The sequence below is a fragment of the Lactuca virosa genome, chromosome 4 (assembly GCF_052849685.1).
Source record: "Lactuca virosa cultivar CGN04683 chromosome 4, Lactuca_virosa_CGN04683_v6, whole genome shotgun sequence".
In the NCBI taxonomy this organism is placed as follows: Eukaryota; Viridiplantae; Streptophyta; class Magnoliopsida; order Asterales; family Asteraceae; genus Lactuca; species Lactuca virosa.
This window is the reverse complement of record NC_136429.1, coordinates 364,939,180-364,961,357: the sequence shown is the minus strand read 5'-3', so window position 1 is coordinate 364,961,357 and position 22,178 is coordinate 364,939,180. Positions and strand designations below refer to the sequence as shown.

At 35.5% G+C, this 22,178-nt stretch overlaps 2 protein-coding genes across 4 annotated transcripts; one reads left to right on the top strand and one right to left on the bottom strand.

Moving 5' to 3' along the window:
* Positions 1-1,535: 1,535 nt before the first annotated feature.
* On the bottom strand, positions 1,536-13,791 carry LOC145108704 (cycloartenol Synthase). Its single transcript, XM_079045778.1, has 18 exons — positions 13,594-13,791; positions 12,444-12,629; positions 12,162-12,251; positions 11,858-12,055; positions 11,622-11,710; positions 11,222-11,384; positions 6,944-7,132; positions 6,734-6,847; positions 6,513-6,635; positions 6,289-6,411; positions 6,078-6,176; positions 5,925-5,981; positions 5,715-5,761; positions 5,480-5,623; positions 5,186-5,363; positions 5,022-5,102; positions 3,274-3,357; positions 1,536-1,911 (listed from the first exon to the last, which is right to left on the bottom strand). The coding sequence occupies exons 1-18, from the start codon at positions 13,789-13,791 to the stop codon at positions 1,786-1,788; spliced, it is 2,289 nt and encodes a 762-aa protein (XP_078901904.1). The 3' UTR covers positions 1,536-1,785.
* Positions 3,283-17,044, top strand: LOC145108703 (uncharacterized). Of its 3 annotated transcripts, XR_013708501.1 has the most exons (7): positions 3,283-3,395; positions 13,079-13,149; positions 15,082-15,606; positions 15,713-15,863; positions 15,959-16,083; positions 16,163-16,683; positions 16,756-17,044. XR_013708501.1 is itself a non-coding variant. In XM_079045777.1 (5 exons), the coding sequence occupies exons 3-4, from the start codon at positions 15,807-15,809 to the stop codon at positions 16,619-16,621; spliced, it is 516 nt and encodes a 171-aa protein (XP_078901903.1). In that variant the 5' UTR covers positions 14,115-14,467; positions 15,082-15,606; positions 15,713-15,806; the 3' UTR covers positions 16,622-16,683; positions 16,756-17,044. The 3 variants fall into 3 exon arrangements, 1 of the variants encoding a protein (XP_078901903.1); XM_079045777.1 differs by lacking the exons at positions 3,283-3,395; positions 13,079-13,149; positions 15,959-16,083 and adding an exon at positions 14,115-14,467; XR_013708502.1 differs by lacking the exons at positions 3,283-3,395; positions 13,079-13,149; positions 15,082-15,606 and having other exon boundaries at positions 15,638-15,863.
* Positions 17,045-22,178: the final 5,134 nt, after the last annotated feature.

Here is a 22,178-nt window from a genome sequence, read left to right as displayed (position 1 = left end):
CGGTGAGGGCGGTCCAGTCATACTGAATACTCTAAGAGTGGACCAGGTAGACTGAAGGCCCGGTGAGGGCGGACCAGTCGTACTGTAGACTCTATATATACGCATGTTGTTTGTATGATATTGTTATGGTTTGTATGACGTTGGTATTTTGGAGGAACTCACTAAGCTTCGGGCTTACAGTTGTTGATTTTGTTTCAGGTACCTCAGATGATCGCGGGAAGGCGAAGGCGTGATCGTGCACCTCCTCACATTTTATGATTTTGATTTCTGGGATACTCTGATATGAAACTATTTTGAAAACAATTTGTAATAACTATTGGTTTTTGAATGCTTTAAAAAATTTTAAATTGGCATGATTTTTATGGATGTTACACACACACACACACACACACACACACACATATATATATATATATATATATATATATATATATATATATATATATATATATATATAGAGAGAGAGAGAGAGAGACGATGAGTATGGAAGGGCTTCGTTTGTTTTTAATTAATAAATTATTAATAAATTATTAATATAATATTAAAAAGAAATTAGAAGGACAAAATAGTCTTTTCAAATTTTTTAAGGACCAAAATCATAAGAAATTCTCGATTTTGGTTCTTCCATGCAAGTTAAAAACTTTTTTGTCTTTGTATAAATTTTATAAATCATAGGGACCAATTTTCAATTTTTGTCTCAAAATAATTATTGGTGTTTGTTCTCTTATGATAATTATTAATCACAAGAATTCAAGCGTTTTGTCAAAGGAAGTCATCACAACCATTGATCACAAGAATTTAGGGAACTTTGTCAAAAGTTACCATCAAGATGCACATTTTGAAAGATGCATTGTCAACCGTTACTGCAACAATTAACATAATATTCGGTGATATCTTCAGTGGCATGTATCAAGATCAAGAAAAGTTTGAAGTTTTCTATATAAATAGCAAAGGAGAATTTAAATGTTAGGCATTTAAAAAATATTAATATCCCAAATGTTTGGTCTGTCTTAAAAACCCTGCAGTGTTTCTCTATCCACTTGTTCAAAATGCTTAGATTTTCAGATTATCCTTTTCCAAAATGTTTATACTAATTGTTCGTCGAGTTTAATTCAAGAAGATACTATTTAAACGACTATTGTTTAATTCTCTTCCGGATATCATTTTGTTATCAATATCTTGTTTAGCAATAACAATATTGTTTTATTATCAAATATCTCGCATATGTATATTTATATTTTATAAGACCACTTGTTAGAATTTATTCGACCCATTTGACATTGTCTTAAACTTGTACAAGATGAAAAGGGTTACGGCTACCCTTGATGACCCATGAAAACATGAAAGAAGAAAGTCGTACTGATATTTGAACCTCAGACCTTATTTATATCCATTCTCACCCACTTACAGCCAAAACAAGCAAATGGAAATGGGACGGGACGACTATGTAAAATATATATGATAGAGATACAATTTAATGTACAAATTTGCAGTTATGGAAGCAGAAGAGTATTCAACCAACCGGGCACACAATATAAATATAATTAACGTCATACTCATACTAGGAAGGTGGTCCCCAACAATGTAAAATATCTAAAACCATACAAAAAATCAATGAAAACAAGAAATCCTTTTTTTTTTTTTTTTTTTTGACAGAACCACCTCATCCCTTCAGTTGCTCAAACACATCAGCATTGAATAGTTATAATAAAAGAGACCATTTCAAACCTTTCTTCTCGATTTGAATGAATAGAAGATTAAATTCCAACACATATAGATTTAAATTTAGCTTAGCATGGATTTCTCCTCAAGTACTCGACATCTGTATTCTCCTAATGCCCAAATAGGGAAGATGTTTCTGTAGGCAGCATAAGTAATCATGCAATTCCTGTTAAAAACCCCCATGATCTCCTGCACAAATGGATTTGATTATTTTTTTAAAACTATTTTTAATTAAAAAATATAAATTAAACATTAGGATAGAAATACCACTTTTTTTTAAAAAAATATATTTAAAACTATTTTTAGGTATACAAATAAATTATAAATATACAAGTTACCATATTTTAACAATAAAAGGGTAATTTGGGTACTTCTAACAAAGAGGAATTGAATTCTGTTAGTCAAATGTTTGGAATTGAATTTCATAGGTTTTAAAATGGAATGTTGAAATCCATTAGTCAAATGATTTTGTGGATCCTTTGCAACAAACACCGGAATGGAATTAAATTCCAATTCTGGCCAAATCAAATGAAATCCAGCAAACAGAAAGCCCCCCTCTCGCTTTACATTTTTCAAATTTAACTTTTTAATTATATTTTTTAAAACATATTGACCTGATTTTAAAGGGTATCTGGGTACTTTTTGACAGACAAATCATTATAAATATTTAAGTGACCATTTTAAAAATAAAAGGATATTTGGGTATTTTTTTTTTAACAATGAGGAAATGCTTGGAATTAGATTACATGGGTTTTTGTATGGATGTTGAAATCTGTTAGTCAAAGGATTTTGTGGATTCCAATTCCGTACTCATTTGCAACTAAACGCCGGAATGGAATTGAACTCCAATTCCAACCAAACTAAACAAATCCAGCAATCAAAAAGCATCTTCATGCTTGAAATTTGTCAAATTGGACTTTTTTAATGTGTTGAAAAGATATGTCATGAAACATGTTGAACTCCTTCCCTTTTAAACATGATAAGTGTGGTTTTGATTGATCATGTGAATATGCACTTTAGTGTGTGTTTGAACCCCACATTGTACCCAACGTTTTAGGGAAAAATACAAAAGAAACACTTACAAGTTCACAATTTATCAATTTAAGCGGTTAACTATTTTGTGTACTTATCAAACCCTTGTATTTTCTTGACTATTTAAAAAAATAAAATAAAAACATATTTTCTGACTTTGATATAGAACAAAATACTAAAACACAATGTGCTTTCACCATCTAATCGATTTAGGCAGTAAAAGATTATTTTTACTATTATTATAACGATCATAAAGAAGTAATAGTTGAATGATGAAAATATGTTGTGATTTCTGTATTTAACCCATTGTAACCGTGAAAAATGCTTTTTTTTTTTGTTAAAAGGGTAAAAAAAAAAAAAAAAAAAAGTCTAACGGCTTAATTACTACGGAAAATAGTTAAAGTGAGTAAATGGATAAAGATGGTGAAAGTACAAGTGTTATTCTGTATTTTGGGCGTCCTGGTACATTAAAATCCACATGTGCAGATAATAAGTTTATTGGCAAGGGATTATTATTACCTGTTGTGGAAAATCTCCATTTTCCATCTGAGAATTAATCAATACTCTTGCTGCACGGTGCAATGGCGTTGGATCTCTCTTGGCCTGACAAAAAGTTTGGAACTTGAATAATTTCTGGAAAGGTATACATAAATTCACCCTTGACTTAATTAGAAACTTTTATTAGCTTTACATTATTTTGAAACTTATCTACAGTTGTGTTAGAAAATAAATTCTATTATGTATTTATTAGGTTACTTAGGCTTATTACAAAATTAGGTGCAGATCTTGGGATTGGGAATATAAAATAAACCTGGCTAAGTTTAATTTTCACACAGGAATATGTGTCATCCATCCATCCATCTTAAAAGACAATGTGTGGCCTTAAGCAATTACCACAAGCAAGCATGCATAGTTTGCAAGATTTATCATTTATGTTAGCCATATATACAAACAACATCAAACACTCTTGGGGATTTCGTGTTTGGTCATAAGCAACATAAAGATTCCCAAGCCTTAATTTATATGCACATACTTACTTGGAAATCGTTATACAAAAATGCAACAAGAGGTTTGATGTCTTTATGATCACTAACGGCTTTATTCGAAATTGATGCAATTAAAGGTTATCGACAAAAAGGAATCAATTTAGGTAGTCCATCCATCGAAATTCACTATGAATCTGTGGACACTATCTATCTATTAGTATGAAGTATGAAGTATGTTGATTGCTTTCAAGGATAACTGCGAAATAGATGAGCTTAACAGCAGTTGGAGTTTGAGATTGTCAACGACCTACCTAAGCAGAATAAATCTTGGCAACAAAAGCACCAAATTTACTTCACGAATTGGTGGTAGTGACTTACATTGTAATAGCCAAAAGCACAATTCACCCTAGATAAATGAAGGAAGAAACTTTGAGCTCAATATAGAAGATTTACACAGATGATAATGCAGGAAATATTCGGAGGGAGGGAGGGTATTCGGCCTAAAAGGCATTATTTAAGCATTGATTTTGGATCATAGCATAGCACATGATATTTGTTTGTCTTTGACCATTAAGTGTTAGCAAGAGCTTGATCACAATGTCAAAGCTCGGACAACATAGAAGCAACACCCTAGTTAATTTGATTAGCCATAATGCACAAGCAGCAAAACACATCTCAAAGACATCAATCACACTGGTTTTCTAGGTGGATTGTCATGTGGACAAGTGTGAAACAAAATATGGTTGCTCAAGCACCAAGGAAGGGGATCAATAATGCGTTAAAATTTTGGAGGGAGGCTAGACTCTAGAGACTCAACTCCGGTCAGTGGGCCAGCATGCATTGCAAGCTCTACTTTAGCCATAAATCATTCATTCCTTGATGATTTGACGATTAAGTGATAACAATTAACAAATATCTCATACCGATAACCCCACCAACATGATAAAGTTACTTCATCAACAGAATTAGCTAAAAAGTGGTTTGGTCGCTGACATTACATTCTTAGAAACGGATACGGACCAATTGACTTTGACAAGTTTGTATCCATTCCAAGCTGGGAATGGAAAATATCTATTTACCAGCTTGTAGGAGAGTTCATAATCATTACTACAGGTTGTTAGAAGCTAAGATATACCTGCCATAATCCTTCTGTTATGTGTACCGGGAACATTTAGATTATACAATTTTCTTTTTTGATTCACAGATAAAATTTCCTTCTTACTTGGCATCTGAAACCAAAACTAAAGTCTAAAATGATGTGAATTTGGTTTGGATGCATACCTGCTCAGCATCAATGAGAGCTAGCATAGCCCATCCCGTGTTTACCACGTGAGAGCGATTTCCCTCAAGATTGGTGTACACCTGCATAGATTTAGAACGCAGCGTGACCTAATCAGTTTTGGTGCTTGTTATCGACTTAAACTGAAATTTTAATAACTAGTTACCTTGTTCTGACAAGAGAGGTAGCTCTCCCCCCATCCCCCAGAAGCAAGTTGTTTGGACAACAAAAAGTTACAAGCCTTGCGAATGCTAAAGCAGTTAGAGAAGTTCCTTCCAGCAGCCACTAAGCCTTTCACTCCAAACCATGTGCCATACGTGAAGCAAACTGCCCACGAACCATACCTAGTCAGCATTTTGCAAAAGCTTTTGATCAAATTCATATTTTATGTGCATGGAGTGGACAATGGCATTGGCACATATACAAAAAGAATGTAACAACAATAAGGAGCAAAACAAACCATGAACCATCTGGTGCTTGGATTTTTTCGATAAAGGCTGCAGATTTATCAATACAACGCTGTACCTCTTCTCGCCTATGCCCAGGGTACAATCTCTTGAATGCCACCAGAGCTTGAATCGCAGCCGAGGTGCACTCTACATATCTGATACATCACATTGCCATTGCCATTGCCATTGGTAACCCAACTTCACCCAAAAAAAACGAAAATTGGAAAACAGGTCCTGATAACTTACGGGTAGTCAATAACAATGTCACCAAAAGTTTCAGCAGGATTCACCAACTGGAAGTGGGATTATAGAGACAATTAGAAATGTCAGATTACATAATAAAATGGTGTGCTAATATCAATCTAACTAACTAAATAGTAAATAAATATTTGTGGCGACTGGCGAGTGTGATAATAGAATAGAACATATTAATAAGCAAGTGCATGGGTGGGGTACCTCCAACCAGCTGTAGGATCTTGTAAGTTCATATGTTGCAAAACTACCATCAGAATTCTGCAAAGGAAAGAACTTGTCAGACATTGAAAATCATGTTATGCTCAAAAACTAAGGTGTAAACAGCCGAGCACAAGGTTTTCAGAATATGATTACCTGTAAAGATAAAATAACATTGACAGCATCATACAGCCGTTTTGCATCCAATGGCTCGTCAACAATTTTTGATGGCAATTTTGAAAGCAAGAGTGCCGCCTAAAAGAAAGAAAGAAAATAAAAAAAACAAAACTGGAAGCAATAATAATATTTATATTATGGACAGCTTGAATACGATAAATAAATAAATAAATAATAAATAGTTAGCTGCCTTGAGCCCTTCTGCAGTACAATCTGAAATGGGCCATCCGTGATCTGCCGTTGAGAAAGGCCAAGCACCTTTTGAAATATGACGATACCAATAATCAAGATCGCCAGGGCAGTTATCCAACACCTTTGATTGAAGCAAATGCAATTAAAAAAAAAAAAAAAGTCAAGAAACAAGGACAACCAAATATGGTTCAAAAGTTGAACGTCGTATGTATCTTTCAGCACCTGTGACTTCTTTATGAACATGTGTCCTTTTTTCAGTGTTGGACCAAACTCTTCGATGAGGTTTGTAGAAATAATTGCTTGAACGGTGAATGCGGTATCCCAAAGTTGACTACCATTGTAACCCTGGGTGGGTTAGATGATGGAAATTCATTTACACTCTGATACTAATACATGCAGACAGAACAAATCAAATTTAATCAAAGTAATTAAGATGGTAAAACCTGCATTTTCATGCCATCTTCAGCAAGCCAAAGATAATCATGTATCCTTGGGAGGTGTAGCTTGAAAGCCTCTGAGTTTGGATCTTCTGCCCAGCAGCAGAGCATATTTAACACCTGAAGAAAAGGTTTTAGATTAGAAAGGGAAGGCTTTCCATATATCAAATCAAAACCATCCACAAATTATTTTTAGATTATAATGGTATTGTTTACCTTGTTTACAGGCCCTATGCATATATAGCGAGTATTATCATCCTCATAATGGATGTGTTCCATCGCAGTGCGAAGAGCCTTCTCTCTCAGCTTCTTCCCAGGCCATCTCATCAGTATAGGCTCCACAAACTTGTCAAGAGTTGCCCAAAGTATGTCTTGGATGAGTGGGTGTGGGTAGTAAAGATCTTCCTGCACAAAAATATTTTTAAATATCTTAAGCCAAATGGAATTTATCATCCTTATCGAAATATTGAACAAAAAAAAATACAGATATTAACAATGTTGGAGTTAATTGTTACTCTCTGGGATTGACAGCAATATGCAAAATGCAGGCGGAAAGACATTTGAGGAAAAGACTGTTTGTTTACCTCATAAGACCTTCTAAGATAACAGGAAGAGTACATCACACACTAATTCAATAACTCAACTCAGACACACCAAATGCTTGAAAAGGGAATGGGAAACAAGGCCAGTACGTTAAACCTCAACATGGGTTGCATGAGAAAGTATGAACTATGTGGGACATTATTTATTGCTCAATACTAGCTAATGTGGGATAATCAAATTCAAGTGGGATTATATGTGGGGTTTCAATGTTCAATTATGAACATACATGTGAGGTGTCAATACTTGATTGAAAGTTCTTGTGGGGTTTCAATGTTCAGTTATGCTAAACACTTCAATTCAAAATTGGATGATGAAACCATGTCATGCTTCTTGCAGTTAAACAATACAAACTCTAAGTTCTGAAGGAAGGGAAGACCACCAAGATCAAGATCTCTAAAGGAAGATGAAGATTTCCAGAAAATAAGGTTGTTTTCTATTAATTTTCATATATCTTTGGGGCACTGACTATTACAAACCATTAGACTCTATTCATAGAGAAGTTTAGTAGACAATTTCTAAACAATGATAAAACAAAATCTGGAATACAGGGAACAAGGAATTGACCCCTAAAACTCAAGCAATGAGATGAAAACAGGTACAAAAAGGTACTGTGGGAAGCATTTCCTGCCACTTTTGTTGAAATGTATCTTTGTGGTGATAAATGAGCTGAGAATGGAGACAAATCATGCCTTGCATGGCTGATCTATGTGCACCAAAAGTGCTGGGCACACACATATGTTGATTGTTGAATATGTGCATGTAATTGTAATTAGATCATGGGAAGCAGAAAAAGGCCCAATGTCATTCATTAGAGTAGGGGGTGTCCCATGGAGTTAATACTGACAAGTGCTAAAATAGGATGCTGCAGGTGTCCAATAGCTTCATGAAGGTAGCCCAAGAATTTGGAATCCCTCTCAGATATGATGCTTTGGGGGATCCCATGGAGATGTATTGTCTCTTTAAGAAATACAGTTGCTACAGTGGATTGATTAAACCGCTAGTCTTGGAAATGGTGTGAAATGGGTCATTTTAGGCAACCACCACCACCGTTGGTGGTTTTTCTTATAAAAGGAAGCACAGAGAATGACAATAGAATTAACAAACCTGTTCCTTCTATAGGAGTACTCAAGCTGTTGAATACTAGTACTTCTATTGTTCTATTGGCTATCTTGACAGGAAATTGGATGGAGTGATAGCATAACAATATTCCCCATTATGTTTATGTGGCATAGTGCAACAAAATGTATGTGTATTCCTAGGAAAAGAAGATGCACTAACGCAAGAGAATAACATGACTTGGTCATAAACGTAAGAGTGGTGATTTAACAATTTAGGTTTGAGTCATGAGACATGAGGTATGAGGGTTACTAAATTGAAGCAATGTATGTTGCAATTGCTTATCATCTAACCCAGACACGTCATGTTCGTATGATTAGGCTTGTGACAATAACAACAATATCTTACACGAGTTTCTACAATCTATACCTCTACTTGAGCATTTGTTACACTCAATAAATCCTCAACTAGATCATTGTCTAATGTCCCTATCAAGACTTGTCTATCCTACGAGACGGCTTGCACTCCATAAATATCTCGAGAAAGCATTGAATAGACAAATTGCATGTTTTTGTTTAAGCATAGGCATAAAGAAGCATGTGCAGCCCCCTCTACCCACCAAAAAAAAAAGGAAAAGAAGGTTACAACATGAAGTTCACCTTTAGCTTAGCTACTAATACTCAAAGAGATAGCAATCACCCTATGAGCACATGAGGAGTATGGGTTAGAGGCTACATAAGCATGGAACGTGCTAGTCGAACCATAAATAGGCAACAACCAAAAACATCATAGCAATATCATTGATGTCAGGCTATAAAGCTCTCCACAAAGCATTACAAATTACCATTATCAACCACATATTTGCCAATCCAAGATTGGAATGACTAGAGAGAAGAATTGTGTAAGCCTCTGTCATAGGTCATGTCACACAAAAATGAACTGCTTGCACGTTCATTAAAGATCTTTGGCAGTATTTACCATAACTTTTACACAAGAATGTGATAAAAGAAATACCAAGCAGATTGAACAAGTCCCTAAATAATCCACAATGGCAATCCAACTAGTCAACTGATCTGAGCACCACTGCTTCAAATAAAAAATGGTATCTGGAAAAGAAATTGGGCTTACAAAATGACCAATTGGCTCAAATCATGAGAGTTGTAACCAGTCACCAAGCGCAGACGGTGGCATGACTCATTAAGTTGGAAATTTCAACCAGGATCATAGCTAGCTCAATGCAATCACCAACTAATCCCATTTGTTGACTTAGTTTATCCAAGAGTAAGATCTAAGAGCATCTCCAATGGTAAACCTATACTCCAACTTAATATTATTGTCACATCATTATTCTATTAATTTTGACCTCTAATTAAATAACATCTCCAATGGTTAACCTCTTCCAATAGCTTTTTAATGAATTTAACATATTGATCCCATTTAGTTAGTCATTTTTGAACACATCATATTTTAATACGAAATTTAAGCGCTAGACATTAATATATGAAGGTTTCACAAATGAAAATTTATAAAAGAAATAATAACTTAGTTGAAGAAATATAAAATACTTAAAACTAGAATATAACTAAGGGGGGTAAAAATAAAATATGATTAGAGAGGAAGGGGTTAGATGTACAAAACATTATAGTATATATTTTACTTGAGTGGTCAATAAAAATAAACAAAAAAGTTATACCCTCCAATGGCATTAAGTGGTGATAAGTGGTCAATTGAATAGTAAAAAGCTATAAAATAAGCTCCTACTGGAGATGCTCTAATACCATATACCCACAACTTGGTGTAGGAAAACAATTAAAGATTGTATTGATTTGTGTGAGCAGAAGACCACACACTTGCTACTATACAGTATGTGAAGCCAAGCTCATGTATAGTAAGACTTGGTTCTTGATTACGAGCAGAAAACCAAAATTGGATAGTGTTGATTGTAATTTGGGGTTTTATTTTACCCAAGGATTCAATGGTGGTGATATAAGAAATAAGTAAATAAAACTCTCAAAGATCAAAAACAACAAAGACATGTAAACTGCAAATACTTGAGGGGGTAGAATGTAAGGCAAGCAAATTAACAACCCTTGCAATCAAGGAAGCTCATCTAAAACCACACGTCACGTGAGAAAAGAAAGAACCATAAGGCAGGTTGGATGCCGGATATCAATTGATCCATAAACGGTTTATAGTCCAATATCTTCTGTACATGCACATGCTCGACAAAGATTTTGACTATCAATGAAATTACTCTATTCAAAACAGGTCAAACAAGGAACAGCAACAGATGAAAGCATAATTAAGGGAATGCTGGAGATTAAAAAAAAAATGATGATAAGATACTAAAAGTTGTTGTATTAAGTAGAATGAAGATCGGTACTTGTATCTGTATATGCATCTTTCAGTGTGTGAAAAGATGAAAAATGACACTTCAAGTGTCTTTCTTTTGGTTGTTGTTTTGGGTAACTGTAATCTTGAAATACGAGATGCCAAAAGACAAATACACCTTTCTGAAACTCGTAAACAATAAACTGAGATTGAAGATTAAGAGAATAAAAACCAATGTGAAGTTTGAAGAAATTGGACTTGCAAAATATTTGCTAGAAGAAAACTAATGGTGAATGGTGATTCACTAAGACACCACAAACAAGAAAAGGAGAAAAGAGGTATTCACTAATAGGGTACATCACAAAGATTCTCATTATATTGTAATTATAATAATAAATAGAAAGACCACCAAGTCCTGTTAGATGATAGTCTGATCGGAAAGAGATAACCATAGACGTTTATAAAATTCAATATGTGAAGCAAATATCAAAGCATTATACAAACCTTGGCACAGAGGTTGCGTGCATCATTCCAATCTATGTCGTGATAGGGGACTGTAAACAGCTCCTTTCTCAAGGCCAGAACCGTAGATGTGATAGGTCCAACAAACCTCTTCCCATATAAGTATGACATAGGCAGATACACCATCCGGCAGTGACACCACATCCTACCTGAAATTTTTTAAATGTCCAACATCTCATGTCATGAGCTATATAATAATATCCACAACAAACTCAATAAATTTATCCATGAAACTTCATCAAGTATAATTAAGCCAATACAACAACTATTGTACTGATCAAGTATAAATGTTGCTATAAATGAAATAAGTCATAATTTACTACTAAACTGATGAATTTATCTTGTAGTGAACTGAAATAAATTAGTAGGTTATATGAGGCACTCGCCTGGATGCACAGGAAGGAAATATGGAAGGACCCACATCTCAGGGGGCAACGGATTATTTCCAGACCACTCAAATACCCCAAGTACCTATATATACATATATCATTAGCAACATATAAGACGAATACTGAATACATATATATATATATATATATATATATATATATATATATATAGGTAAGGTAAGGTAACAAAGAATTATATATGAACAAGATGAAGGGCAAGTTGCTATACTGAAAGCCAAAACTTTCCCCAAGATGTTATTGAAGTGGCACCACCATGATCCAAAATCCACTTTCGCCCCTTCTCCATCGCCCCCCCTTCTCCATCATTAGCTCCTTCACCCAGCAATCTCAAAGTGACATAGTTTAAGGCACTACCAAACATGGTGCTATGACCCTCGATGTGTAGACCCCATCCACCATCTCTATTCTGCATTTATGACATAACATTCTGTTATATTCTTTGTAAAGGGTAATGAAAAGCAACCACAGCTATATGTTTATCATAAGGATTATAACAAATATACTACACATGCCTGATGATTGTAAAGGTAACGGCACATCTCCCGTTTATGCTCTTTAGATAAGACTGCATTCAGTGCCCCAGTAATAGTTAGAGTAATAACCTGATGCATAAGATTAACTTGTAATGTCAGCATTTACATTACTTGTTCATCTCCTGAAGAAGGTAATGTATTTCCTGCAGATAAAATCCTGACAGCTGCAATACTGGAAAGCTAAAATAGAGTTGCCACTCTCACACGAATGGATATATTCTTTTCAACTTAAGAAACCATAAAAGAAATGCTAAAACTCACCAAACCAGGCAATAAAAACATAGGGCCTCCATAGTCTCCTGGCCAATGCCCATCATCTGCCTGGAGGGTTGAATGGAAACCAATAGCTCTTCGTAAGACGTTTCTTACTTTCTCCTCTGTGATATCTTCAGCATCTTTTATGTTCACTCTAGGTGGGAATACAGAGAGTGACTTCTCTTTTGCAAACTACAAAATTTGGTAAAACGAAATACAAAATAGTATTAGATTGCAAACATACACTAGAAGTAGAAGAACCAAAGTTAAGCGCTTATGTAATAAAGAAATCTAGGTATTTTCACCACTTGATGTGATAAAGGCATTTCAATATCTGTAAGTCTGCCATTAGCCAAGCCAACACAGTGGAGAATTGGTTAAGACAGTAGTCAGCAGTAGAACTCATATCCTATAATATGGCAGGATATAGTAATACTATGTCTATATGAGGGCTGCTTTGAATTTTGTTCCCAGCAAACCTAACCATCATCCCATAAGTAACTAATTCGGTTAACCAATCAGTAAAAATCTATCACCTTCATAGTTCATCATTACATCATGTTATCAAGTAGCCAACTAACCCAGAATTTAGGATTTTTTTTACATATCACATGCAAATTTTACCCTTCTGTTTATTTCAGGCCACAGGTCCACACCTAGATAAGGCAGATCAAGGAATGCAATTGAGAGGACAGAATGATGGCAACTAAAGGTAGGACCGTATCATTTATTACTTCGTTATCCAGTTCTGCCATATGACTTGTACTTTGTATCTTTATGATCGATCATATCTGACGTTGTGCTGGAATCACCAACCATGTAATTCAACCTCATCTACGCAATATGACTTATACCTTGTAATGTATAGCTTAGGGACCATCTACGCATTTTGACTTTTTAACATTTTAACTCGATTCCATTTCTTTACTTTTCAAATCTTGGGATTAAAGAATCTCTGCTGTCAAAAACCTTCAACACTCAAAACTCCATAACCCCAACTACTCAAAACAAAAGGCTTCTCGCTACGTAAAAGAACATATTGAGTTTTTTCTAAAATTGATTGTGCACATCAATTACAAATGGATTTTCGTTTCTAAAAACAAATGTTGTAGCCGCAGTCCGGTTTGTAAAACATGTGGCGTTAATTACAATGTACCTGACTGCGCATAAGCAGATCTGAACTGTGTTTTTTCTCAAACCGATTTTCATGAAAGGTCTGTCGAACTTTCTCGATATCGGCGAGTTCCTCAAGGGACCCTAGCGTGGGATCAAACTCCCAAAATTGTCGGCCGACGTGATCGTTTGTCGAACGCAGCCATGGACTCCCTCCCTCTGCGATCTTCAGTTTCCACATTGTTTACTTCACTACCAAAATCACGAAAATAGTCAAATTGTCACAATTACAGTTTCATGCTCCACAACACTAGCATAACAGAAAGAAAGAAATGCACAAATTCATACATTTCTAACAGAAACGCAAGATACCGAGTACAATCGCATGTCAAAATCAATATCCCAAATAGATTATATGTATTGGATTACCGATTTAGAAGAAGAGAAATAAGGGCCGACTACGTGTGACACAGCTACTCCTAACTCCTCCAGAGTTACTGCTACAGCTACTACATATGCCGTTCAAAAAAAAAAAGAGAAATTTCTTTTTTTTTTTAACAATTTGACCACAAAAATCAAGGTTTTTTTTAATGACCACAAGATCCGCACAGCGGATCAATTAAAGCTTCTGAGAATCGATCCACACCTCTGCGGAAATGAGGTGGCAACATTTTTTTTGGGGGGATTTTAAGGATCCGCAGAGGCGTCTCTTGCGGATCTTCTATTTGCTCTGCGGATCTTCTGAGGATCGGTCGAATACCCCTACATTGCGAAAACAACCACATACCTCGTACCTTATTGCGGAAAGACGAAGGAGACGAGTCGAACGCGCTTAATCGATCATTTCAATGGTGCGTAAATCGTGGCTTGTGGAACAACTACACTCCGATGTGTTATCTGATGGCTATGGAACACATGTAATTTTATTTTTCCTCCTTTTGAATTGTAATTGTCCGTTTTTTTGAGTTAATTATATGTTCGTAGCTTTATTTTTCCTCCATCAATGGTGTGTAAATTATGTATGATAGTTTGTATTAGTAAATCCCAAAATGTTTGCCCGATTATTGCTATGGAAGTATCTTTTCTGCGAAGAACAGATCCGCAGACGTGTTTCGATGAATAACATATCCGCATAGCCCCCTCTGCGGATCGATGTTCATCTCTACGAAAGTTATTTATTTATTTATTTTTTATTTTGATTTTGATTTTATATGCAAAAATGATTATTTAGTAACAAAAATTATTAGAAAAGATTATCAAAGTACATTGCTATTAACAAGTTTAGAAGGCAAGGGCATTATTGTCTATTTACTGTTTTTTCAATTATAATGATTTAAAATTATAAAAAATGATTATTAAATAACAATAATTATTAAAAAAAATTATAAAATTGGATTACTAATTAATTTCACATGTTAATAAAGAATGGACTGAAAGTACCTTGCTATTTTTTGTTTTGTTATAGCATTTTACTTTCGTTTTTGTTATTACAACATTGTACTTTGCCATATATATGTGTTATCTTTTGCAGCATAGTATGCGAGGATGGCTTGCAGAGTTAATTTTTAAAGGGGTGGTGGGTACTGTGTTGAGGAAGTTCATTCCAAAACTAAATAGTAGGCGACTCGAATTATTTCGAGAGACACCGTTTGGGATCTTCATTGGTATGCCAACCCTGAATGGTGATCCGATGCTCTTTCATTTGATGACGTTGCATGAGGTTCGTGATGTGTTGATAGCCAGGGCTGGGAGGTTTCGGTTCGAGTTACAAGGCAGGGTGGTGGAATATGGTGAAACCGAATTTTGTTTGATTAGCGGTTTGAGATTTGGACCTTATGTTTATGTAATCAATACAAAACACAAAACGAAATCTGCATTCCAGATTCGGTTGTTCCCAAATTTGAGAGATGAAGATTTACGGCTGAAAGATATAGAAGACTACATAAAAGGGCCAACATTCGAGACTTGTAGCGATGATGATGCGGCAATGCTTATGAATATGTTGTTTTTGTTGAGAGGTCTCATAGGACGTGATACAAATACATGCATTCTGACGGTAGTGTTTGACCTCGCCGATAATCTTTATAATTGGAACAAGTAGTAAATTTACTATTTATTTATAACTACAAGATTATTCATATTAATTATAATGAGTACGACAGGTTTGCGTGGGGTACGTTTTTATGGAGGTATAGTGAAACACAATTACGACTTTGGTTTGGGAAAATCTACAGATGTTTACGAGATCAAGCCAATATGAGTCCCGTGAAGACGTTGAAGTATACGGTGACCGGTTTTCACCTCCCGTTTAAGGTTAGTTTACGTGCAATTAATATTACACATTTTAAAGTTTTTATAATCATCGACAAATCATAGCATGTTAAAGTTATACTACGTATGGATTTTAGAGACATTTCCAGAAGCTTTGAGGTATGCCCATCACACCGCAAATGAATTTCCAAGAATGAGGGCATGTAGAATAAAAACACAATTAACTGTCGAGCAATGTTTACGTATATTAGACGTGCCAGTGGTATAGTTATACATTCCTTATAAAGTTATATATAGTAAAAAATTGATATGTAGTTAAAATTAATGTTTTTATTTTGCAGGAAAACAACATTCCACGTGATGTGGAAGCAACGGAATTTGAGATCCAATTGTCATTTTATTCGCGTTATCTGAGTTGCACTTTGGACGGAGTGGAGTCTCCACCGATGCAACATAGCCCCCCTAAACAGCGCTCTCTATCACCTCGAGTCAATCGGTTCCAGGAAGCAGATTACATCATCTCACCCGCTCATGGTCGGGGCGCAGAGCACAACACCTCACAAGAGAGTAAAATAGACAAGTTAATGGGCGTTGTTAATCATTTGGCAACCACAATCGAGCAGGCGTCGAAGAAAATTGACAAATGGGAAAATGAAAGACAATTTGGTGTGAATGATTTCGATAATGTGGATGGCCATGATGAAACATTTTTGGTGGTTTGGAGAAAGAGTCACCCGCTACGTATGTGGAGTCACCGCCGATTGTTGTTGAAATTAACGATAACACAGTTACACCAGTAAAGGTTACACCGAAAAAGAGGGGGAAGATGAAATCGAAGTATTGTAGGGAGCCTTACGTACATGTATTAAATAAATTACTTTGTATTTATAAATTATATCGTCGTTAAAAATTACTTAACATTTTGATTTTATAGGTTCCGTCCACAGAACCAGTGAAGAACAAAATAGGAAGAAAACCGAAGACGGACGCTACTATAGAGAACGTACAATTGCTATTGGACAGTTACATGCCTACTGATGAGGAATTTTGGAAATTATGGGGTAAGAACCAGACGACGCTTTTTTTGGAACATAAGTGTTATAAAGGTTTTGAGATGAATTGGGAATTTTGGGCAACTTTACTTGGCATGTATAGGTCTAGGTGGTCTTGTAAGCTCTTACAAGCTTCCAAAACAAAATTGCTGTTTTTTTATTTTTTCCAAAGGTGTGCACTATGTTTCCTATTAGATTAAAACCACAGAAGCCATGTTGAGCATTTGGGAAAACATTTTGAATACTTACAGCAATTGATGCAACCCTATCCGTGACCAATGTCAGACCTTCCAAATCACTAATGCATTCATGTAGTTTTTCAAGGAACCATGTCCAAGAATCCGTTGTCTCTTTTGGGCAAATTCCATACCTAATAGGCAATATCTGATTGTTGTCATCCATAGCAACTGCATGCAATATGGTGCCTTTGTATTTTCCCTTCAGATGGGCACCATCCATAATAATAACTTTTCTACAAAACCGTCTGAAAGCACGTATCTGCAACAATTATGTAAAAAGCATGAATATATTAACAATTTATTTTGTTTATAAACATTATATATTTACAAAGTTTAAAATTTAATTTATGTATTTACCACCCAGCCAATAGCAAAAAAACAATACTCGAAGCGATCCTCCAGATCAGTTTGTATGTACGCCACAGTCCCAGGATTATGTTTATTCAAGTTGTGAAAATAAATTGGAAGTTTGGAAAAACTTTCTTCGGGGGTCCCCGTCATCAATCCCATAGCAAATTCTCTAGCATGCCACGCTTGTGAATAATTCAAATTAATTTCTAGCAACGCATTCATATCTATAATAATATCTTTAAGCCTCCAAACTCTCAAACAACCTTGACCCATAATGTCATGTATTATGGTTCCCACAACTTCACTAGTTGCTTACCTATGATTTGGGTGTATAAGTAATGAAGAACATGTGTGCTCCTTATTTAAAGTCTTAATTTCAAACATTTTAGTTCCTTTAATGACAGCTGCATATAAACTGCAATGACAGTTTTCTTGCAAACAAACAACCTCGTATCGAGATTTGCTTGATTTTTTTAACCTTAATCTGAAACTTTTCTTTAACCGCTTTGAATTTAATAGAAGTTGTTAGGTCTTTTTTGGTGTTATAGGTTTGATTCACAAATATTTTATCATTCAGACCTAAACTGTGAAATGGTCCAGGTTCAAGAATAGGTTCTGGACAATCATGAATAGGAGGAATACAATACCAGGGATTAAAAGCAATTTTTCGTTGCGTGTACTCATCTTCCGACCAATCTTCATTTGATTTTTCATCAGATAATTGATCATCAAAATCAGGTACTTCTCCAAACTCAAATAAATTTTGGTGTTCTAATTTTGTCATGCGCAAATTTGGTTCGTTATCATCATCTGATAAAACGTTATCGTTATTTGATACAAACTTATCAGCAACTGAAGCTTTCTTTTAATAACCCACTCCCACTTCATTTCCTCGTCCCCTGGACCGGTTTCCACCAGATTGTCTATCTCCACGACCTCTACTACTTTTTGCTCCAATAAACTGGCTTTTCACCACTGGTTGTTCTTCAACTTCTTCACCTACTAACGATAAATACAAATGCACTTTCAGCTTTGTTTCAGACATTACATGTTTCAGGTGATCTACATCTGATTCATGTACAAGCTCCATGACATACCCGCACTTCGGGTGTTTAAAAGACAAAGATATATAACTATTAAACATATCGGCCTTATTTCTAACCATTTGTAATAACATATGATGGTCAAAGTTAGGAGGAAGATTTAAACCATAGATTTTCACATTATTTCTAACGTAAACCTCATTTCCATTAACTGACTGTCACAACCCTCCCGTACATAGAATAATAAAACTCATTTTTACAAAACTCTCTCCACAAAGATAACGAAAAAATGACTACTACTGATTAAACCATTCATAAAATTGAAATATGGTCACTAAAAAGGATATAAAACGAGAATAACTTAAAAAAATCATATATAATCGACATGAGTTCATTTAATGCTTAAAACTAACATTTCCGCAGAAAATTAAACAATTCCGCAGAGCTATTCTACGATCCGCAGAGAGGGCTCTGCGGATCATCCAACAACCATTTCCTCAACGCATTATTACGATCCGCAGAGGGGTCACATGATCCGCAGAGCCTCCTCTGCGGAACACCATACAAACCAGAAATTTTTGTCTTTTTGTGCTGCCACATCAATTCCGCGGAGGTGTTCATAGATCCTCAGAGGTGTTAATAGATCTGCAGAGCTCCCTCTGCGGATCTTATGGTCATTCTACAAATACTTCATTTTCATGGTTATTTTGTTAACCCCCCCCCCCCCTATTTTTTGGTTATTTGACGAAATTTCTCAAAAAAAAAAAAAAAGCTACTGCATATCAAAGATTTAATTTTCTATAAATCCTTTGAAGAATGATAGTACTACATGATTAGTCATTGTGATTTATAAAAATGCATTTACATCCTATCAAGATATTTGTATATTACTAGAAAAGTGTAAAAATGATGTCGTTTTACTTTTGGTTATATTGAGACAATTTCAAAATGAACTTTTTCATTTTAAATTTGGTTTATGTCTAACTGGACTATATTAAATTTAATATATTTATTGTTAAATTTTCTTTTATTTTGTTTAAAATTAGGTGTGAGACCCGTGTATTATACAGATTGATTATAAAAAAAAAATTACGTGTAAATAGTAAATATTTTTTAAAGTAAAATTTCGAAATAAATAGACATATTCAACTAATGAACCAATATGATTAAATATTTTTTGATTGTATCCAGTTGAAATAGACCGAATGGGTAGGCAAGCGCCCATATATGCTTGATAGTATCCGGTTGAAATAGACCGAATGGGTAGGCAAGCACCCAAATATGCTTGGCAGTATGTTTGTTTAGTATGTGGTATTCTGGGGGAACTCACTAAGCTTTGTGCTTATAGTTTTAAACTTATGTTTCAGGTACTTCCAGTTCGAAGGGGAAGGGCACAACCTGATCGCACCGCATCACCTTATGATTTTCGCATTTATAGATTTTGGGAATTTATACTCTGATAACATGTTTCTATGATACTCTTTTGACTATTTTGCTATTAGTGTCGTGTGATTTGAATGAAATTAAAAAACCAAAATTTTATCTGTATTTTTGGGATGTTACAACAAAATAATAGTCAAAGAGAAGGCTAGATGCGAAGAAGGGAAGATGGGCCGAAGAACTTCCTTTCATCCTATGGGCAGATAGGACCACATCAAAGACAGCTACAGGTCAAACTCCATATTATTTGGTGTTTGGGAAAGAAGTTGTAATCCCAACTGAGTGTTGGGTTTTAAGCACTATAACACTCCTATGGCGCACATGCAATCCTAGATGCTTTGGATCTATGTTTTCTCTAATTATACATGCGTTTTCAATTTTTCCAAAGCATACATCCTAACTAGCATACAATGGAGGATATACAATACAAAACTCATAGTTAGATGAATACCTCTTGATGTAGTTGTAGTTCTTGGCCTTAGAAAGCTTTAGCACCTCAAGTGTGATGCCTCTATTGTGTTACAAACACCAAATGCAAGAGGAGACTTGAGAGAATAAGCTAGTTAGCACAAAATCAATATCACTCTCTTAGAATGAATGGTGTGTAACTGATTTTGGCTATAGGGGGTTGCTTTTTGTGACAACCGTCAATTTCTGGTCAAGTCAAAGTCAAACAAAGTCAACGAGTCAAACCAGTAAACTCAACTAGTGCTTGTATGTTAGGACTTACTCTATGTTTACTAATGTACAACTCTCTATCTTAATACAAAGTATCACTCGGAAGTTTCATATGTTCAGAAATTCTAAACCCTAACCAGGGTGAGTGATGTAACGACTCTATAAAGCACTATTAAGTACCCTCCGGGGGCGTAAAACACTCATAACAAAGCATAATGGGGTTTACAAACCTTGCATTACGGGGTCAAACACTAACAAAGGTCACAAACAAAGTCTCTCTCAATCTCTCCCACTCTATCTCTCTCTCTCCTAAATCTTTCCCAAATATCTTGTTGTATCTCAAATCTCTCCCAAATCTCTCTCAGATCTCTATCAACTTTTTATAAACATCCGTACTATCCCAGCCCCTTCCTTTGTTGAAAACAGCTCAAAACCAAAGGAGATAACCCAAAAGGACCCTCTTGGTCCGGAACCCTCTTAATCCGGAACACCTTCTCAAGAATCGGACAATATCGCTCCAGACACCCTCTGATTCAGAACCTTCCCTTGTGCTTCAGAACTTCGCATGGACCAGACAGATTCACTCCAGAAGGTTTCGCTCCGGAAGCTCCTGATGATCCGGACTCCTTCGCATCTCGGAAGACCAGCCTGCTCCGGACCTCGCCGCTTCGCACCTCCTGACTCTGGATTGTGCTAAATGACTCCGAAATTTGAAGCCTAGCCTCGGAACTCGTCTTTTGACTCCAGAAATGGCTTCTTGACCTCCGGAACCCCTCGCAACTTCGGACCCATTCCAGAATTTTGACCATTCCGGACCTTTTTGCAATTTTAGGAGTTCTTGACGCCGGGAACTTCCTCAAACTTGCATTTTTCATGACTTAAACCCTCTAAACTCCTGTTTTATGCCAAACTTGAAGAGTTAGATCATATTTTCATAGAATAACGTCTAAGGCTCATATTATTTTATTCATAAAGTAATCACCCACTTTACATCACTATTCACACACTCCCTAGTCAGATCATTGTCCTTTCAACTCCTCCCAACACTCCATCAGATTTGCCTTAACCAAATCCACCCAAGAGATCTTTATTTCTTACACTCAAAGTCTCATTTGCCTTCACCAAAAACACACTTCTCTCTCTCCCTCCTTCTCAGATTACGATCTTCTGGACAAGGAGTATTCTTGAGTTTTCCTCCATTCTTGGTAAGTTTCTTCATTTAGCTCCTAAATATTCTACACTTCTTCATACAAATCATGGATCATTCACACAAATATCGACATATTTGTTCTTAGGATCTTCAAATCTTCAAGCGTCCTTCAAGTGTGCTTGACTTGAAACTCCCATTCTTCAACCTTCCACCTCAGGGAATCCCTCAAGGTGAGTTCATACCCCTATCTTTTCATGTTTTCTTCAAGTTTTAAGGGGGATAGTACAAGTTACAACACCAAAACATATTCTAACTCATCCAACAGCTTTCAACAGAAAAGTTATGGTCCATTCACGAACTGTTTTGACCATCTTAAACATAATATTTTTCAAAACCGTTCGATA

Excerpts from the sequence above, each read along its gene's own strand:
- LOC145108703 (XM_079045777.1), top strand. The coding sequence starts at position 15,807 with ATGAGTCCCGTGAAGACGTTGAAGTATACGGTGACCGGTTTTCACCTC. Across the intron at positions 15,864-16,162 it reads GTTTTCACCTCCCGTTTAAG|GAAAACAACATTCCACGTGA; the intron begins GTTAGTTTACGT and ends TTTATTTTGCAG.
- LOC145108704 (XM_079045778.1), bottom strand. The coding sequence starts at position 13,791 with ATGTGGAAACTGAAGATCGCAGAGGGAGGGAGTCCATGGCTGCGTTCG. Across the intron at positions 5,762-5,924 it reads GATCCTACAGCTGGTTGGAG|TTGGTGAATCCTGCTGAAAC; the intron begins GTACCCCACCCA and ends TCCCACTTCCAG. Across the intron at positions 3,358-5,021 it reads CTCTCATTGATGCTGAGCAG|GCCAAGAGAGATCCAACGCC; the intron begins GTATGCATCCAA and ends ACTTTTTGTCAG.